The following is a 12,708-nucleotide window of genomic DNA, read 5'->3' on the forward strand; positions in this document are numbered from 1 at the left end:
GCCCTGAGAGAGGCCCTGAGAGAGGCCCTGAGAGAGGCCCAGAGAGAGGCCCAGATAGAGGCCCTGAGAGAGGCCCTGAGAGAGGCCCTGAGAGAGGCCCTGAGAGAGGCCCAGAGAGAGGCCCAGAGAGAGGCTCTGAGAGAGGCCCTGAGAGAGGCCCTGAGAGAGGCCCTGAGAGAGGCCCTGAGAGAGGCCCTGAGAGAGGCCCAGAGAGAGGCCCTGAGAGAGGCCCAGAGAGAGGCCCAGATAGAGGCCCTGAGAGAGGCCCTGAGAGAGGCCCTGAGAGAGGCCCTGAGAGAGGCCCTGAGAGAGGCCCAGAGAGAGGCCCAGAGAGAGGCCCTGAGAGAGGCCCTGAGAGAGGCCCTGAGAGAGGCCCTGAGAGAGGCCCTGAGAGAGGCCCTGAGAGAGGCTCTGAGAGAGGCCCTGAGAGAGGCCCTGAGAGAGGCCCTGAGAGAGGCCCTGAGAGAGGCTCTGAGAGAGGCCCTGAGAGAGGCCCTGAGAGAGGCCCTGAGAGAGGCCCTGAGAGAGGCCCTGAGAGAGGCCCAGAGAGAGGCCCAGATAGAGGCCCAGATAGAGGCCCAGATAGAGGCCCTGAGAGAGGCCCTGAGAGAGGCCCTGAGAGAGGCCCAGAGAGAGGCCCAGATAGAGGCCCAGATAGAGGCCCAGAGAGAGGCCCTGAGAGAGGCCCTGAGAGAGGCCCTGAGAGAGGCTCTGAGAGAGGCCCAGAGAGAGGCCCTGAGAGAGGCCCAGAGAGAGGCCCTGAGAGAGGCCCTGAGAGAGGCCCAGAGAGAGGCCCAGATAGAGGCCCAGATAGAGGCCCAGATAGAGGCCCAGATAGAGGCCCTGAGAGAGGCCCTGAGAGAGGCCCTGAGAGAGGCCCTGAGAGAGGCTCTGAGAGAGGCCCAGAGAGAGGCCCTGAGAGAGGCCCTGAGAGAGGCCCTGAGAGAGGCTCTGAGAGAGGCCCAGAGAGAGGCCCTGAGAGAGGCCCTGAGAGAGGCCCTGAGAGAGGCCCAGAGAGAGGCCCAGATAGAGGCCCAGATAGAGGCCCTGAGAGAGGCCCTGAGAGAGGCCCTGAGAGAGGCCCTGAGAGAGGCCCTGAGAGAGGCTCTGAGAGAGGCCCTGAGAGAGGCCCTGAGAGAGGCCCTGAGAGAGGCCCTGAGAGAGGCCCTGAGAGAGGCCCTGAGAGAGGCCCTGAGAGAGGCCCTGAGAGAGGCCCAGAGAGAGGCCCAGATAGAGGCCCTGAGAGAGGCCCTGAGAGAGGCCCTGAGAGAGGCCCAGAGAGAGGCCCAGATAGAGGCCCTGAGAGAGGCCCTGAGAGAGGCCCTGAGAGAGGCCCTGAGAGAGGCCCTGAGAGAGGCCCTGAGAGAGGCCCTGAGAGAGGCCCAGAGAGAGGCCCTGAGAGAGGCCCTGAGAGAGGCCCTGAGAGAGGCCCAGATAGAGGACCAGATAGAGGCCCAGATAGAGGCCCTGAGAGAGGCCCTGAAAGAGGCCCTGAGAGAGGCTCTGAGAGAGGCCCTGAGAGAGGCCCTGAGAGAGGCCCTGAGAGAGGCCCTGAGAGAGGCCCAGAGAGAGGCCCAGATAGAGGCCCAGATAGAGGCCCAGATAGAGGCCCTGAGAGAGGCCCTGAGAGAGGCCCTGAGAGAGGCTCTGAGAGAGGCCCTGAGAGAGGCCCTGAGAGAGGCCCAGAGAGAGGCCCAGATAGAGGCCCAGATAGAGGCCCTGAGAGAGGCCCTGAGAGAGGCCCTGAGAGAGGCCCTGAGAGAGGCTCTGAGAGAGGCCCTGAGAGAGGCCCTGAGAGAGGCCCTGAGAGAGGCTCTGAGAGAGGCCCTGAGAGAGGCCCTGAGAGAGGCCCTGAGAGAGGCTCTGAGAGAGGCCCTGAGAGAGGCCCTGAGAGAGGCCCTGAGAGAGGCCCTGAGAGAGGCTCTGAGAGAGGCCCTGAGAGAGGCCCTGAGAGAGGCCCTGAGAGAGGCCCTGAGAGAGGCCCTGAGAGAGGCCCTGAGAGAGGCCCTGAGAGAGGCTCTGAGAGAGGCCCTGAGAGAGGCCCTGAGAGAGGCCCTGAGAGAGGCCCTGAGAGAGGCCCAGAGAGAGGCCCAGATAGAGGCCCAGATAGAGGCCCTGAGAGAGGCCCTGAGAGAGGCCCTGAGAGAGGCCCTGAGAGAGGCCCTGAGAGAGGCTCTGAGAGAGGCCCTGAGAGAGGCCCTGAGAGAGGCCCAGAGAGAGGCCCAGATAGAGGCCCAGATAGAGGCCCTGAGAGAGGCCCTGAGAGAGGCCCTGAGAGAGGCCCTGAGAGAGGCTCTGAGAGAGGCCCTGAGAGAGGCCCTGAGAGAGGCCCTGAGAGAGGCTCTGAGAGAGGCCCTGAGAGAGGCCCTGAGAGAGGCCCTGAGAGAGGCTCTGAGAGAGGCCCAGAGAGAGGCCCTGAGAGAGGCCCTGAGAGAGGCCCTGAGAGAGGCCCAGAGAGAGGCCCAGATAGAGGCCCAGATAGAGGCCCTGAGAGAGGCCCTGAGAGAGGCCCTGAGAGAGGCCCTGAGAGAGGCTCTGAGAGAGGCCCTGAGAGAGGCCCTGAGAGAGGCCCTGAGAGAGGCTCTGAGAGAGGCCCAGATAGAGGCCCAGATAGAGGCCCTGAGCCGGATTGGTGACCGCTGTGAGTAAATGTATTTAAGTGTGGATGCATGCAGCTAATCAGGTGGATTCATGCAGCTGCTCAGGTGGATGCATGCAGCTAATCAGGTGGATTCATGCAGCTGCTCAGGTGGATTCATGCATCTGATCAGGTGGACTCATGCAGCTGTTCAGGTGGTACCTCTGGCAGCTGGGCGCGGATGTCCTCGGAGCCCATGAAGATGCTCTCCAGGTGGCTCCACGCCCGCTGCACCTCAAACCAGATGGAGATGACGGCGTCGGCCACAGAGAGCCGGCTCTGCCACGACGACACCTGCTCCAGGAAGTGTGCGATGTGTTTGGAGCTCATCAGGTTCTGCAGCTGCACCTGGTTGTCCTCCAGGGTCTCCATCAGCTCCTCGTCGCTCCGCAGCAAGAGGAGGCGCGTCCTGGGGTGGGGCTCGTACTGGAACTGCATGGCTAAAGCAGGTCAAAGGTTAAAGACTACAGTCCATTTCCATCACCACTGAACGCTGCAAGAAACGCAGTCAAAGCACAACGTCCATTGTCCTCATGAGCAAGTTAGATTCAACTCATTATGTTCCCTTATCTAAACGTATCTGGAGTTGTATTAGCTTCACATTCACTTTCCATGTCCCAGGTTTGTGATGTCAAAGCTAGAGATTTATCCTCAGACTCAAATCACCTTCAAGATAGCTTTTGTTTATTCCCCTCTGCTGCCAGTAGAGGGAGCACTGACCCCAGTCCTGACATGAGTCATGTGGACTTTTGAATATATTCAAGTTCTAAAACATGAGATGCCTAAGTACAATATTTTACAAACTAATACATATGTGTCCTTCATCCTAAAAACAGAACGTATTGATCATCTTTAAAATGGAAGACTATGGTCTGTGCCAAGAACCAGGACCATCCCAGGACTGTTCCAGGACTAAAGCAGGACTAATCTGAGACGAAACCAGTTTGGAATAAGGTCTAAACCAGGTCTGAACCTGGTCTAAAACCTGGTCTAATCCAGGACTAATCCAGGACTAATCCAGGTCTAATCCAGGACTATTCCTGGTCTCGTTTGAATCATCTGACCCTTTGAGCTTGTCTCGCTGTGACTCCTTTGACTCGTTCACTGACCGGTCCAGGTGGAGTCCAGCTCGGTCAGGACCTTCTCCATGGACATCTCTTTGACCGCTCTGTCCACGATGGACTTGACCTCGTCCTCAAAGCAGTGCAGGTTCAGCTGCAGCAGAGCGGCCAGGCTCGTCTCCTGTGGACAAGCACCAAACTCACAGCAACTGCACCAGAACCAGGATCACAAGGTTTATTTCCACTGAACAGAATCAAACACAGGAACTTGTCCTGGTGAAACATGAAACTATGAACAATGAATAAGTCAAAAATGAAACAATCTAAATCTGCTGTGGGATCAAAATATCTGATTGTTTCATGTTGCACTTCATCACCGAAGAAAGTTACTAGTTTATGAATCTTGTTTTTATTCAATGACAATGGGAATAAAGCTTTTCTGATTCTTAATATAACAAATGTACAGTTGAATTTACATATGTGATGCAGAAAGTGACAGTGTTTATGAAGTGTTCATGATCCAACAGCAGAGGGAAAGAAACTGTTCTAGTGGAGGAGGTTCTGGAGCCTCCTGCCTGAGGGGAGTGGCCTCCTGCCTGTGGGGAGTGGCCTCCTGCCTGAGGGGAGTGACCCCCTGCCTGAGGGGAGTGACCCCCTGCCTGAGGGGAGTGGCCTCCTGCCTGAGGGGAGTGGCCTCCTGCCTGAGGGGAGTGGCTCCAATAGTCCCTGTCCAGGGTGAGAAGGGTCGGCAGACGATCACCGTCTCAGCAGAGGGCGCTGTAGTCTCTGTTTGTCCCTGGCTGTGGCTCCAGCGTACCACGCGGTGATGGAGGAGGTGATGGAGGAGGTGATGGAGGAGGTGATGGAGGAGGTGAGGATGGACTCAATGATGGATGTGTAGAACTGCACCATCATCAGCTTGTCTTTCCTCAGCTGCTGCAGAAAGTACATCCTCTGCTGGACCTTCTAGATGAGGAGCTGATGGTGGCTCCTCCCACTTGAGGTCCTGGTGATGGTGGAGCAGAGGAGGTGGAGGGAGTCCACGGTGGTGATGGGGGGGTCTGAGATAGTGAAGTCTATGATCATCTCCACTGTCTTCTGAGCGTTAAACTCCAGGTTGTTACCGCTGCACCAGGACACCAGCCGCTCCACTTCCTGTAGACGGACTCATCCCCGTCCGAGATGAGCCCAATGAGGGTGGTGTCGTCATGGTGATGAGGGTGGTGTCGTCCGCAAACTTGATCAGTTTCACAGAGTTGTGGCTGAAGGTGCAGCAGATTGTGTACAGGGAGAAGAGCAGGGGAGAAAGTACACAGCCCTGTGGAGCTCCTGTGCTGATAGTCCCAGTGTCTGAGACATTCTTCTCCAGCCGCACACACTGAGTCCAATCCGTCAGGAAATCAGTGCTCCCCCTGCAGGTGGAGTCAGCGCTCCCCCTGCAGGTGGAGTCAGCGCAGGTGGGGTCAGCGCTCCCCCGGCCAGTCCTTGTCCACAGTGCTGTGCTCTGCATTAAGAGCTCTGTATGAGAAGCTCTGCAGAGACGTCTCAGAAGAAGGCGTTTACTTCATCCACTTCAGTGTGGATGACCCAGAGCCACAAAAACACACCAAGCACATGTCGAAGGCGCATGGACAGGAAGTGAGGTAAATGCATGAGCAACAATAGCCTACATGAGTCAGATGACGCTGCAGAGGGAAACATCATTGTGGCTCATCTCATGTTTTATGTGTTTGTGGAGTCCTTGTCTGCGCTGCACCGAGAACCAGTGCTCTAAGCGGGGTGACGCCACGCAGACGCCACGCAGACACCACGCAGACACCACGCAGACGCCACGCAGACGCCACGCAGACACCACACCACACAGACACCATGCAGACACCACGCAGACGCCACTCAGACACCACACAGACACCATGCAGACGCCACGCAGACACCACGCAGACGCCACGCAGACGCCACGCAGACACCACGCAGACACCACACCACTCAGACACCACACAGACACCATGCAGACGCCACGCAGACACCACTCAGACACCACACAGACACCATGCAGACGCCACGCAGACACCACTCAGACACCACACAGACACCATGCAGACGCCACTCAGACACCACACCACACAGACACCATGCAGACGCCACGCAGACACCACGCAGACGCCACACCACACAGACACCACACAGACACCACACAGACACCACACAGACACCATGCAGACGCCAGGCAGACACCACGCAGACGCCACGCAGACACCACGCAGACGCCACGCAGACGCCACACCACACAGACACCACACAGACACCACACAGACACCACACAGACACCACACAGACACCACGCAGACGCCACGCAGACACCACGCAGACACCACACAGACACCACGCAGACGCCACGCAGACACCACGCAGACGCCACGCAGACACCACGCAGACGCCACTCAGACACCACACCACACAGACACCACGCAGACGCCACGCAGACACCATGCAGACGCCACACAGACACCACGCAGACGCCACGCAGACACCACGCAGACGCCACGCAGACACCACGCAGACGCCACTCAGACACCACACCACACAGACACCACGCAGACGCCACGCAGACACCATGCAGACGCCACACAGACACCACGCAGACGCCACACCACACAGACACCACGCAGACGCCACGCAGACACCATGCAGACGCCACGCAGACGCCACTCAGACACCAATCCACACAGACACCATGCAGACGCCACGCAGACACCACGCAGACGCCACACCACACAGACACCACGCAGACGCCACACCACACAGACACCATGCAGACGGCACGCAGACACCACGCAGACGCCACACCACACAGACACCACGCAGACGCCACACCACACAGACACCATGCAGACACCACACAGACACCACGCAGACGCCACGCAGACACCACGCAGACGCCACGCAGACGCCACGCAGACACCACGCAGACGCCACACCACACAGACACCACACCACACAGACACCACGCAGACGCCACGCAGACACCACGCAGACGCCACGCAGACACCATGCAGACACCAATCCACACAGACACCACGCAGACGCCACGCAGACACCACGCAGACGCCACACCACACAGACACCACGCAGACGCCACACCACTCAGACACCACACCACACAGACACCACGCAGACGCCACGCAGACACCATGCAGACGCCACGCAGACGCCACTCAGACACCAATCCACACAGACACCATGCAGACGCCACGCAGACACCACGCAGACGCCACACCACACAGACACCACGCAGACGCCACACCACACAGACACCATGCAGACGCCACGCAGACACCACGCAGACGCCACGCAGACACCACGCAGACGCCACGCAGACGCCACACCACACAGACACCACACAGACACCACGCAGACGCCACGCAGACACCACGCAGACGCCACGCAGACGCCACGCAGACACCACACCACACAGACACCACACCACACAGACACCACGCAGACGCCACGCAGACGCCACGCAGACACCACGCAGACGCCACACCACACAGACACCACACCACACAGACACCACGCAGACGCCACGCAGACGCCACGCAGACACCACGCAGACGCCACACCACACAGACACCATGCAGACGCCACGCAGACACCACGCAGACGCCACGCAGACACCACGCAGACGCCACGCAGACGCCACACCACACAGACACCACACAGACACCACGCAGACGCCACGCAGACACCACGCAGACACCACGCAGACGCCACACCACACAGACACCACACCACACAGACACCATGCAGACGCCACGCAGACACCACGCAGACGCCACGCAGACACCACGCAGACACCACGCAGACGCCACGCAGACGCCACACCACACAGACACCACACAGACACCATGCAGACGCCACGCAGACGCCACGCAGACACCACGCAGACGCCACGCAGACACCACGCAGACGCCACGCAGACGCCACGCAGACGCCACGCAGACGCCACTCAGACACCACACCACACAGACACCATGCAGACGCCACGCAGACGCCATGCAGACGCCACGCAGACGCCACACCACGCAGACGCCACGCAGACACCACGCAGACGCCACGCAGACGCCACGCAGACACCACACCACACAGACACCATGCAGACGCCACGCAGACGCCACTCAGACACCACACCACACAGACACCATGCAGACGCCACGCAGACGCCACTCAGACACCACGCAGACACCACGCAGACGCCACGCAGACGCCACACCACACAGACACCACACAGACACCATGCAGACGCCACTCAGACACCACACCACACAGACACCATGCAGACGCCACGCAGACGCCACGCAGACGCCACGCAGACACCACACCACACAGACACCACACAGACACCATGCAGACGCCACGCAGACGCCACTCAGACACCACGCAGACGCCACGCAGACACCACGCAGACGCCACGCAGACGCCACACCACACAGACACCACACAGACACCATGCAGACGCCACTCAGACACCACACCACACAGACACCATGCAGACGCCACGCAGACGCCACTCAGACACCACGCAGACGCCACGCAGACGCCACGCAGACACCACGCAGACGCCACGCAGACACCACGCAGACGCCACACCACGCAGACGCCACGCAGACACCACGCAGACGCCACGCAGACACCACGCAGACGCCACGCAGACGCCACGCAGACGCCACACCACGCAGACGCCACGCAGACACCACGCAGACGCCACGCAGACACCACGCAGACGCCACGCAGACGCCACGCAGACGCCACACCACACAGACACCACACAGACACCATGCAGACGCCACGCAGACACCACGCAGACACCACGCAGACACCACGCAGACGCCACGCAGACACCACGCAGACGCCACGCAGACGCCACGCAGACGCCACACCACGCAGACGCCACGCAGACACCACGCAGACGCCACGCAGACACCACGCAGACGCCACGCAGACGCCACGCAGACACCACACCACACAGACACCATGCAGACGCCACGCAGACGCCACTCAGACACCACGCAGACGCCACGCAGACACCACGCAGACGCCACGCAGACGCCACACCACACAGACACCACACAGACACCATGCAGACGCCACTCAGACACCACACCACACAGACACCATGCAGACGCCACGCAGACGCCACGCAGACGCCATGCTGACGCCACGCAGACGCCACACCACACAGACACCACACAGACACCATGCAGACGCCACGCAGACACCACGCAGACGCCACGCGGAAGCCACACCACACAGACACCATGCAGACGCCACGCAGACGCCATGCTGACGCCACGCAGACGCCACACCACGCAGACGCCACGCAGACGCCACGCAGACGCCAGGCAGACGCCACACCACGCAGACACCACGCAGACACCACGCAGACACCACACCACGCAGACACCACTGCTGCAAACGACTTCCTGTTGTGAGAAATGTGCCAGCTTCAAGAGGGTTTGAAAGTGAATTATCCCCTGTGTTCTGTGATACAACATTCCCTCAGAAATTGATATGAAAGTCAAGTAATTTTGCCTGTGTAATATATTTTGCACGGATTAAGCTGCGGTACGCACAAACAAGTCTCAACTCCGTCCAGTCAAACACACAGGCCCAGAGAGGCTGCAGCCGGCGTCAACAACAAATAAGGAAATAATTGGACAGAAGTCTTCTGTGAGTGTGCGTGGGTTCCCATTTCGGTCGTTTTTCAGAGTTTTAATGTAATGTATATTAAGCAGTGTGTAATGAGCAGAGGGAGGTTGAGACCTGGTCCAGGGTGAAGTGCACCCCGGTGGCCTGGATGAGCTGGTGCCAGTGTCGGGGGCGGATGGCAGGATTCTGTAACTCGGCTACAGCTCGCAGAGAGGTGAGCAGGTTCTTTACTTCACTGTCCAGGCCAGTGAAGGCGTCCCAGGAGCGCACCTGACGGACACAGAGAAACACTTGACATCATTGGGACATAGACATTACAGTATCAAGACCTTTCAACTGCCATCTTCAATCTGAATGTATTGGCCTAAGAAGATGCATTTTTACTGAGCTAGATTAGGCCTATTTTAAAGAGAGAGGTTTCACCTGAAAATGCCCTGCCTTATTCTCCTTCACTGCTGTTAAGCACCTGATTAGCATTTGATTGGCTTGAGCTCTCACTTGACCAAGGTGAGAGGATGCTGCTGCAAACAACTCGCAAACTATATCAGAATTTCGGGTCAAAGAGGAATTATTATTTCTTCCCACCTCCTTCACACTTCTTTCAAACTATCTCTTTTCCCTGATTTTTCCCTCTGCACCTCACTGTCTTCAAAAGAGTGGTTTGTGGCTTTAAGGATGGACTTCTCAATTGACAGCCTGAAGGCCAGATCCGGCCCACCAAGCAATCTGGAAAAATGGTCATTCAAATGCAGACCTGATGATCTGCTCTAGTTCAAGTCTACTTATTGATCGTCATCAGTAGATTTCTGTTGAGTTGTTTGTGGATACTGGATAAAAAAAACATTAATTGCGGTGCAGTTTTGAAGGCCAGCCTCCAGACAATAGCTCTCCAGATCCAACCCCCTGGATAATCGTTGAACATCTCTGCATTGAGGTGAAGGTATTAAACGACCAAAAAAAAACAGAATATTCATTTTTACTGGACTGAAATGAAGAATGCACTGCAAACGTTTTTTGTCATTGCCATTTCCCTCGATTTTGGAACTAAGTCCTTGGGCCTGAGGACTCATGGACAGAGTGGATGGATACCTTTGGAATGTGCTTTTGGCGGCAGAAAAAAAAGCCTTAACAAACAAATGGATGACTGGACTGACATAATAAAAGTGATTAGACAAAAGGAAAAAATAGCATTCGGACTTAATTTCGAAAAGGACAAGTTTGGTCGACTCGGGACTCGTCGGGAATTTTATTTTACATTGAATATGTCGTGATTTATTTTTCTGTTGAGGTTTTTTTTTCTGTCTACATTCGTTTTTATTTTCTCTCTCTGGGCAAAATGTGTTCCTTTTATGTTGTTTGTTCTATGTTTATTATTTTTCTTTAAAATATTATATATATAATATTTATTATATATATATATATATATATATATATATATATACACACACACACAAAACAGAACAGAACAGAAATAAAAAGGACACAGGTAGCACAAAACATTCAGTGGCACTGCTGGTGCCACAGTTTCTCCAACAGTTAGCATTTCCTTTCAACATTCTGGCTATCTCCCTGTTCCATATTCAAACACCTGGCATATCAGCCATATCACCCCTTAGTGTACAAAAAATGGATTATGAGACAGGGAAATGCAACAACAACAAAAAACAACTAAATAACCTATAAAACATTTGGGAACATGAGCTGGTCACCGTTATTTTGTTCTCGTGTAAGTAGCTCACGGAGGTTAAAAGGTTGGCGACCCCTGCGATAGACCATCTGCTTATCTCTATGGCAATGGCCCTGTTTTTGCTAAACTTGCAATATGATAATGCCTTACACTTGTAATGCCCTTAACAAGCTACTGGAAGTTCCTCTAAGCGCTACATTGTAGTAATTAGTCATTCACTCAACATGCTGTGGTGGTTAAGTGGCTATGTAAACCAGGGTTTTATTGCAAAGAAAACGAAGGTTACGGATGTAACTACGGTTCTATGAATCCCGGAAGACCGCCAGAGGCGGTGCCTTAAGCACTGAATGATCATCTTTTGCGCATGCGCAGGTCGAGAAACTAATGACAACAAAGTCATCTGTGACCTCTCTGTGACCTCTCTGTGACCCACGTGAAGCTATCTGGCAGAACTGATCGCTCTGGCAGAACTGATCGCTCTGGCAGAACTGATCGCTCTGGCAGAACGCCGGTGCTATCACAGCCTCTGAGGGGCAAGAGCACTCGCTGTCTCGATGTAAGTCGTAGGGCTAAGTAAACCTGCAGGAAGCAAACAATTCAATGTTTTTCCGCTTAAAACTCGACAAACCTGCGCAAGAAGAAGAAAAGGGACTGGGCTCTGTGTCACGTGACTATATAGCTTCACGTGGGTCACAGAGAGGTCACAGGTGACTTTGTTGTCATTAGTTTCTCGACCCGCGCATGCACAAAAGATGATCATTCAGTGCCTAAGGCACCGTCTCTGGCAGTCAGAAGGGACGAAATAGAACTATTACTGGGGGGGCCGGGTTGCAGGGGAAGCAGTCGACCACTTGTATCCGCGATCTTGTCCTTTCGGTCATTACCCAAAGCTCATGACCATAGGTGGGGGCAGGAACGTAGATTGACCGGTAAATCGAGAGCTTTGCCTTTCAGTCGATGCACCGATCCGCCTGTCGATCTCACGCTCCATCCTTCCCTCACTCGTGAATAAGACCCGGAGATACTTGAACTCCTCCACTTGGGGCAAGGACTCCCCACCCACCTGAAGAGGGCAAGCCACCTTTTTCCGGTCGAGAACCATGGCCTCGGATTTGGAGCTGATTCTCATCCCAGACGCTTCACACTCGGCTCAAACCGTCCCAGTGCAGCTGCAGGTCCGGGTTTGATGGAGCCATCAGGACGACATCCTGTGGCCCCCAAACCGGATACCCTCCGACCCCTGACTGCGCCTAGAAATTCTCTCCATAAAAACTATGAACAGAACCGGTGACAAAGCGCAGCCCTGAGGAGTCCAACATGCACTGGGAACAGGTCTGACTTATTGCAGTGAACACAGCTCCTGCTCCGGTCATACAGGGATGAGACAGCCCTGAGCAAAGGGCTCTGGACCCCGTTCTCACGGACCACCCTCCAAAGGACACCCCAAAGATCCACAAAGCACATGTGGACTGGTTAGTCAAACTCCCATGAACCCTCGAGCACCCGAAGGAGAGTCTAGAGCTGGTCCAGTGTTCCACGACAAAAACCACTCTGCTCCTCCTGAATCTGCGGTTCGACTATCGGTCGGATTCTCCTCTCCAAGACCTGGAATAGAC

At 56.1% G+C, this 12,708-nt stretch overlaps 1 protein-coding gene across 1 annotated transcript in view; it reads right to left on the reverse strand.

The window, feature by feature from the left end:
• The window catches only part of dnah9 (dynein, axonemal, heavy chain 9), a 649,263-nt gene that overhangs the window by 511,938 nt on the left and 124,617 nt on the right, over nt 1-12,708 (reverse strand). Inside the window, exons 24-26 of the mRNA XM_072455799.1 lie at nt 9,520-9,675; nt 3,748-3,880; nt 2,801-3,078 (exon numbers count right to left, since the gene is read on the reverse strand). Of these exons, the coding sequence (XP_072311900.1) occupies nt 2,801-3,078; nt 3,748-3,880; nt 9,520-9,675 (567 nt within the window). The remainder of the gene's footprint in view (nt 1-2,800; nt 3,079-3,747; nt 3,881-9,519; nt 9,676-12,708) is intronic.

The sequence above is a fragment of the Eucyclogobius newberryi genome, unplaced genomic scaffold, assembly GCF_026437365.1.
Source record: "Eucyclogobius newberryi isolate DKJ021-1_F unplaced genomic scaffold, fEucNew1.0.hap1 SCAF_20, whole genome shotgun sequence".
NCBI lineage: Eukaryota > Metazoa > Chordata > Actinopteri > Gobiiformes > Gobiidae > Eucyclogobius > Eucyclogobius newberryi.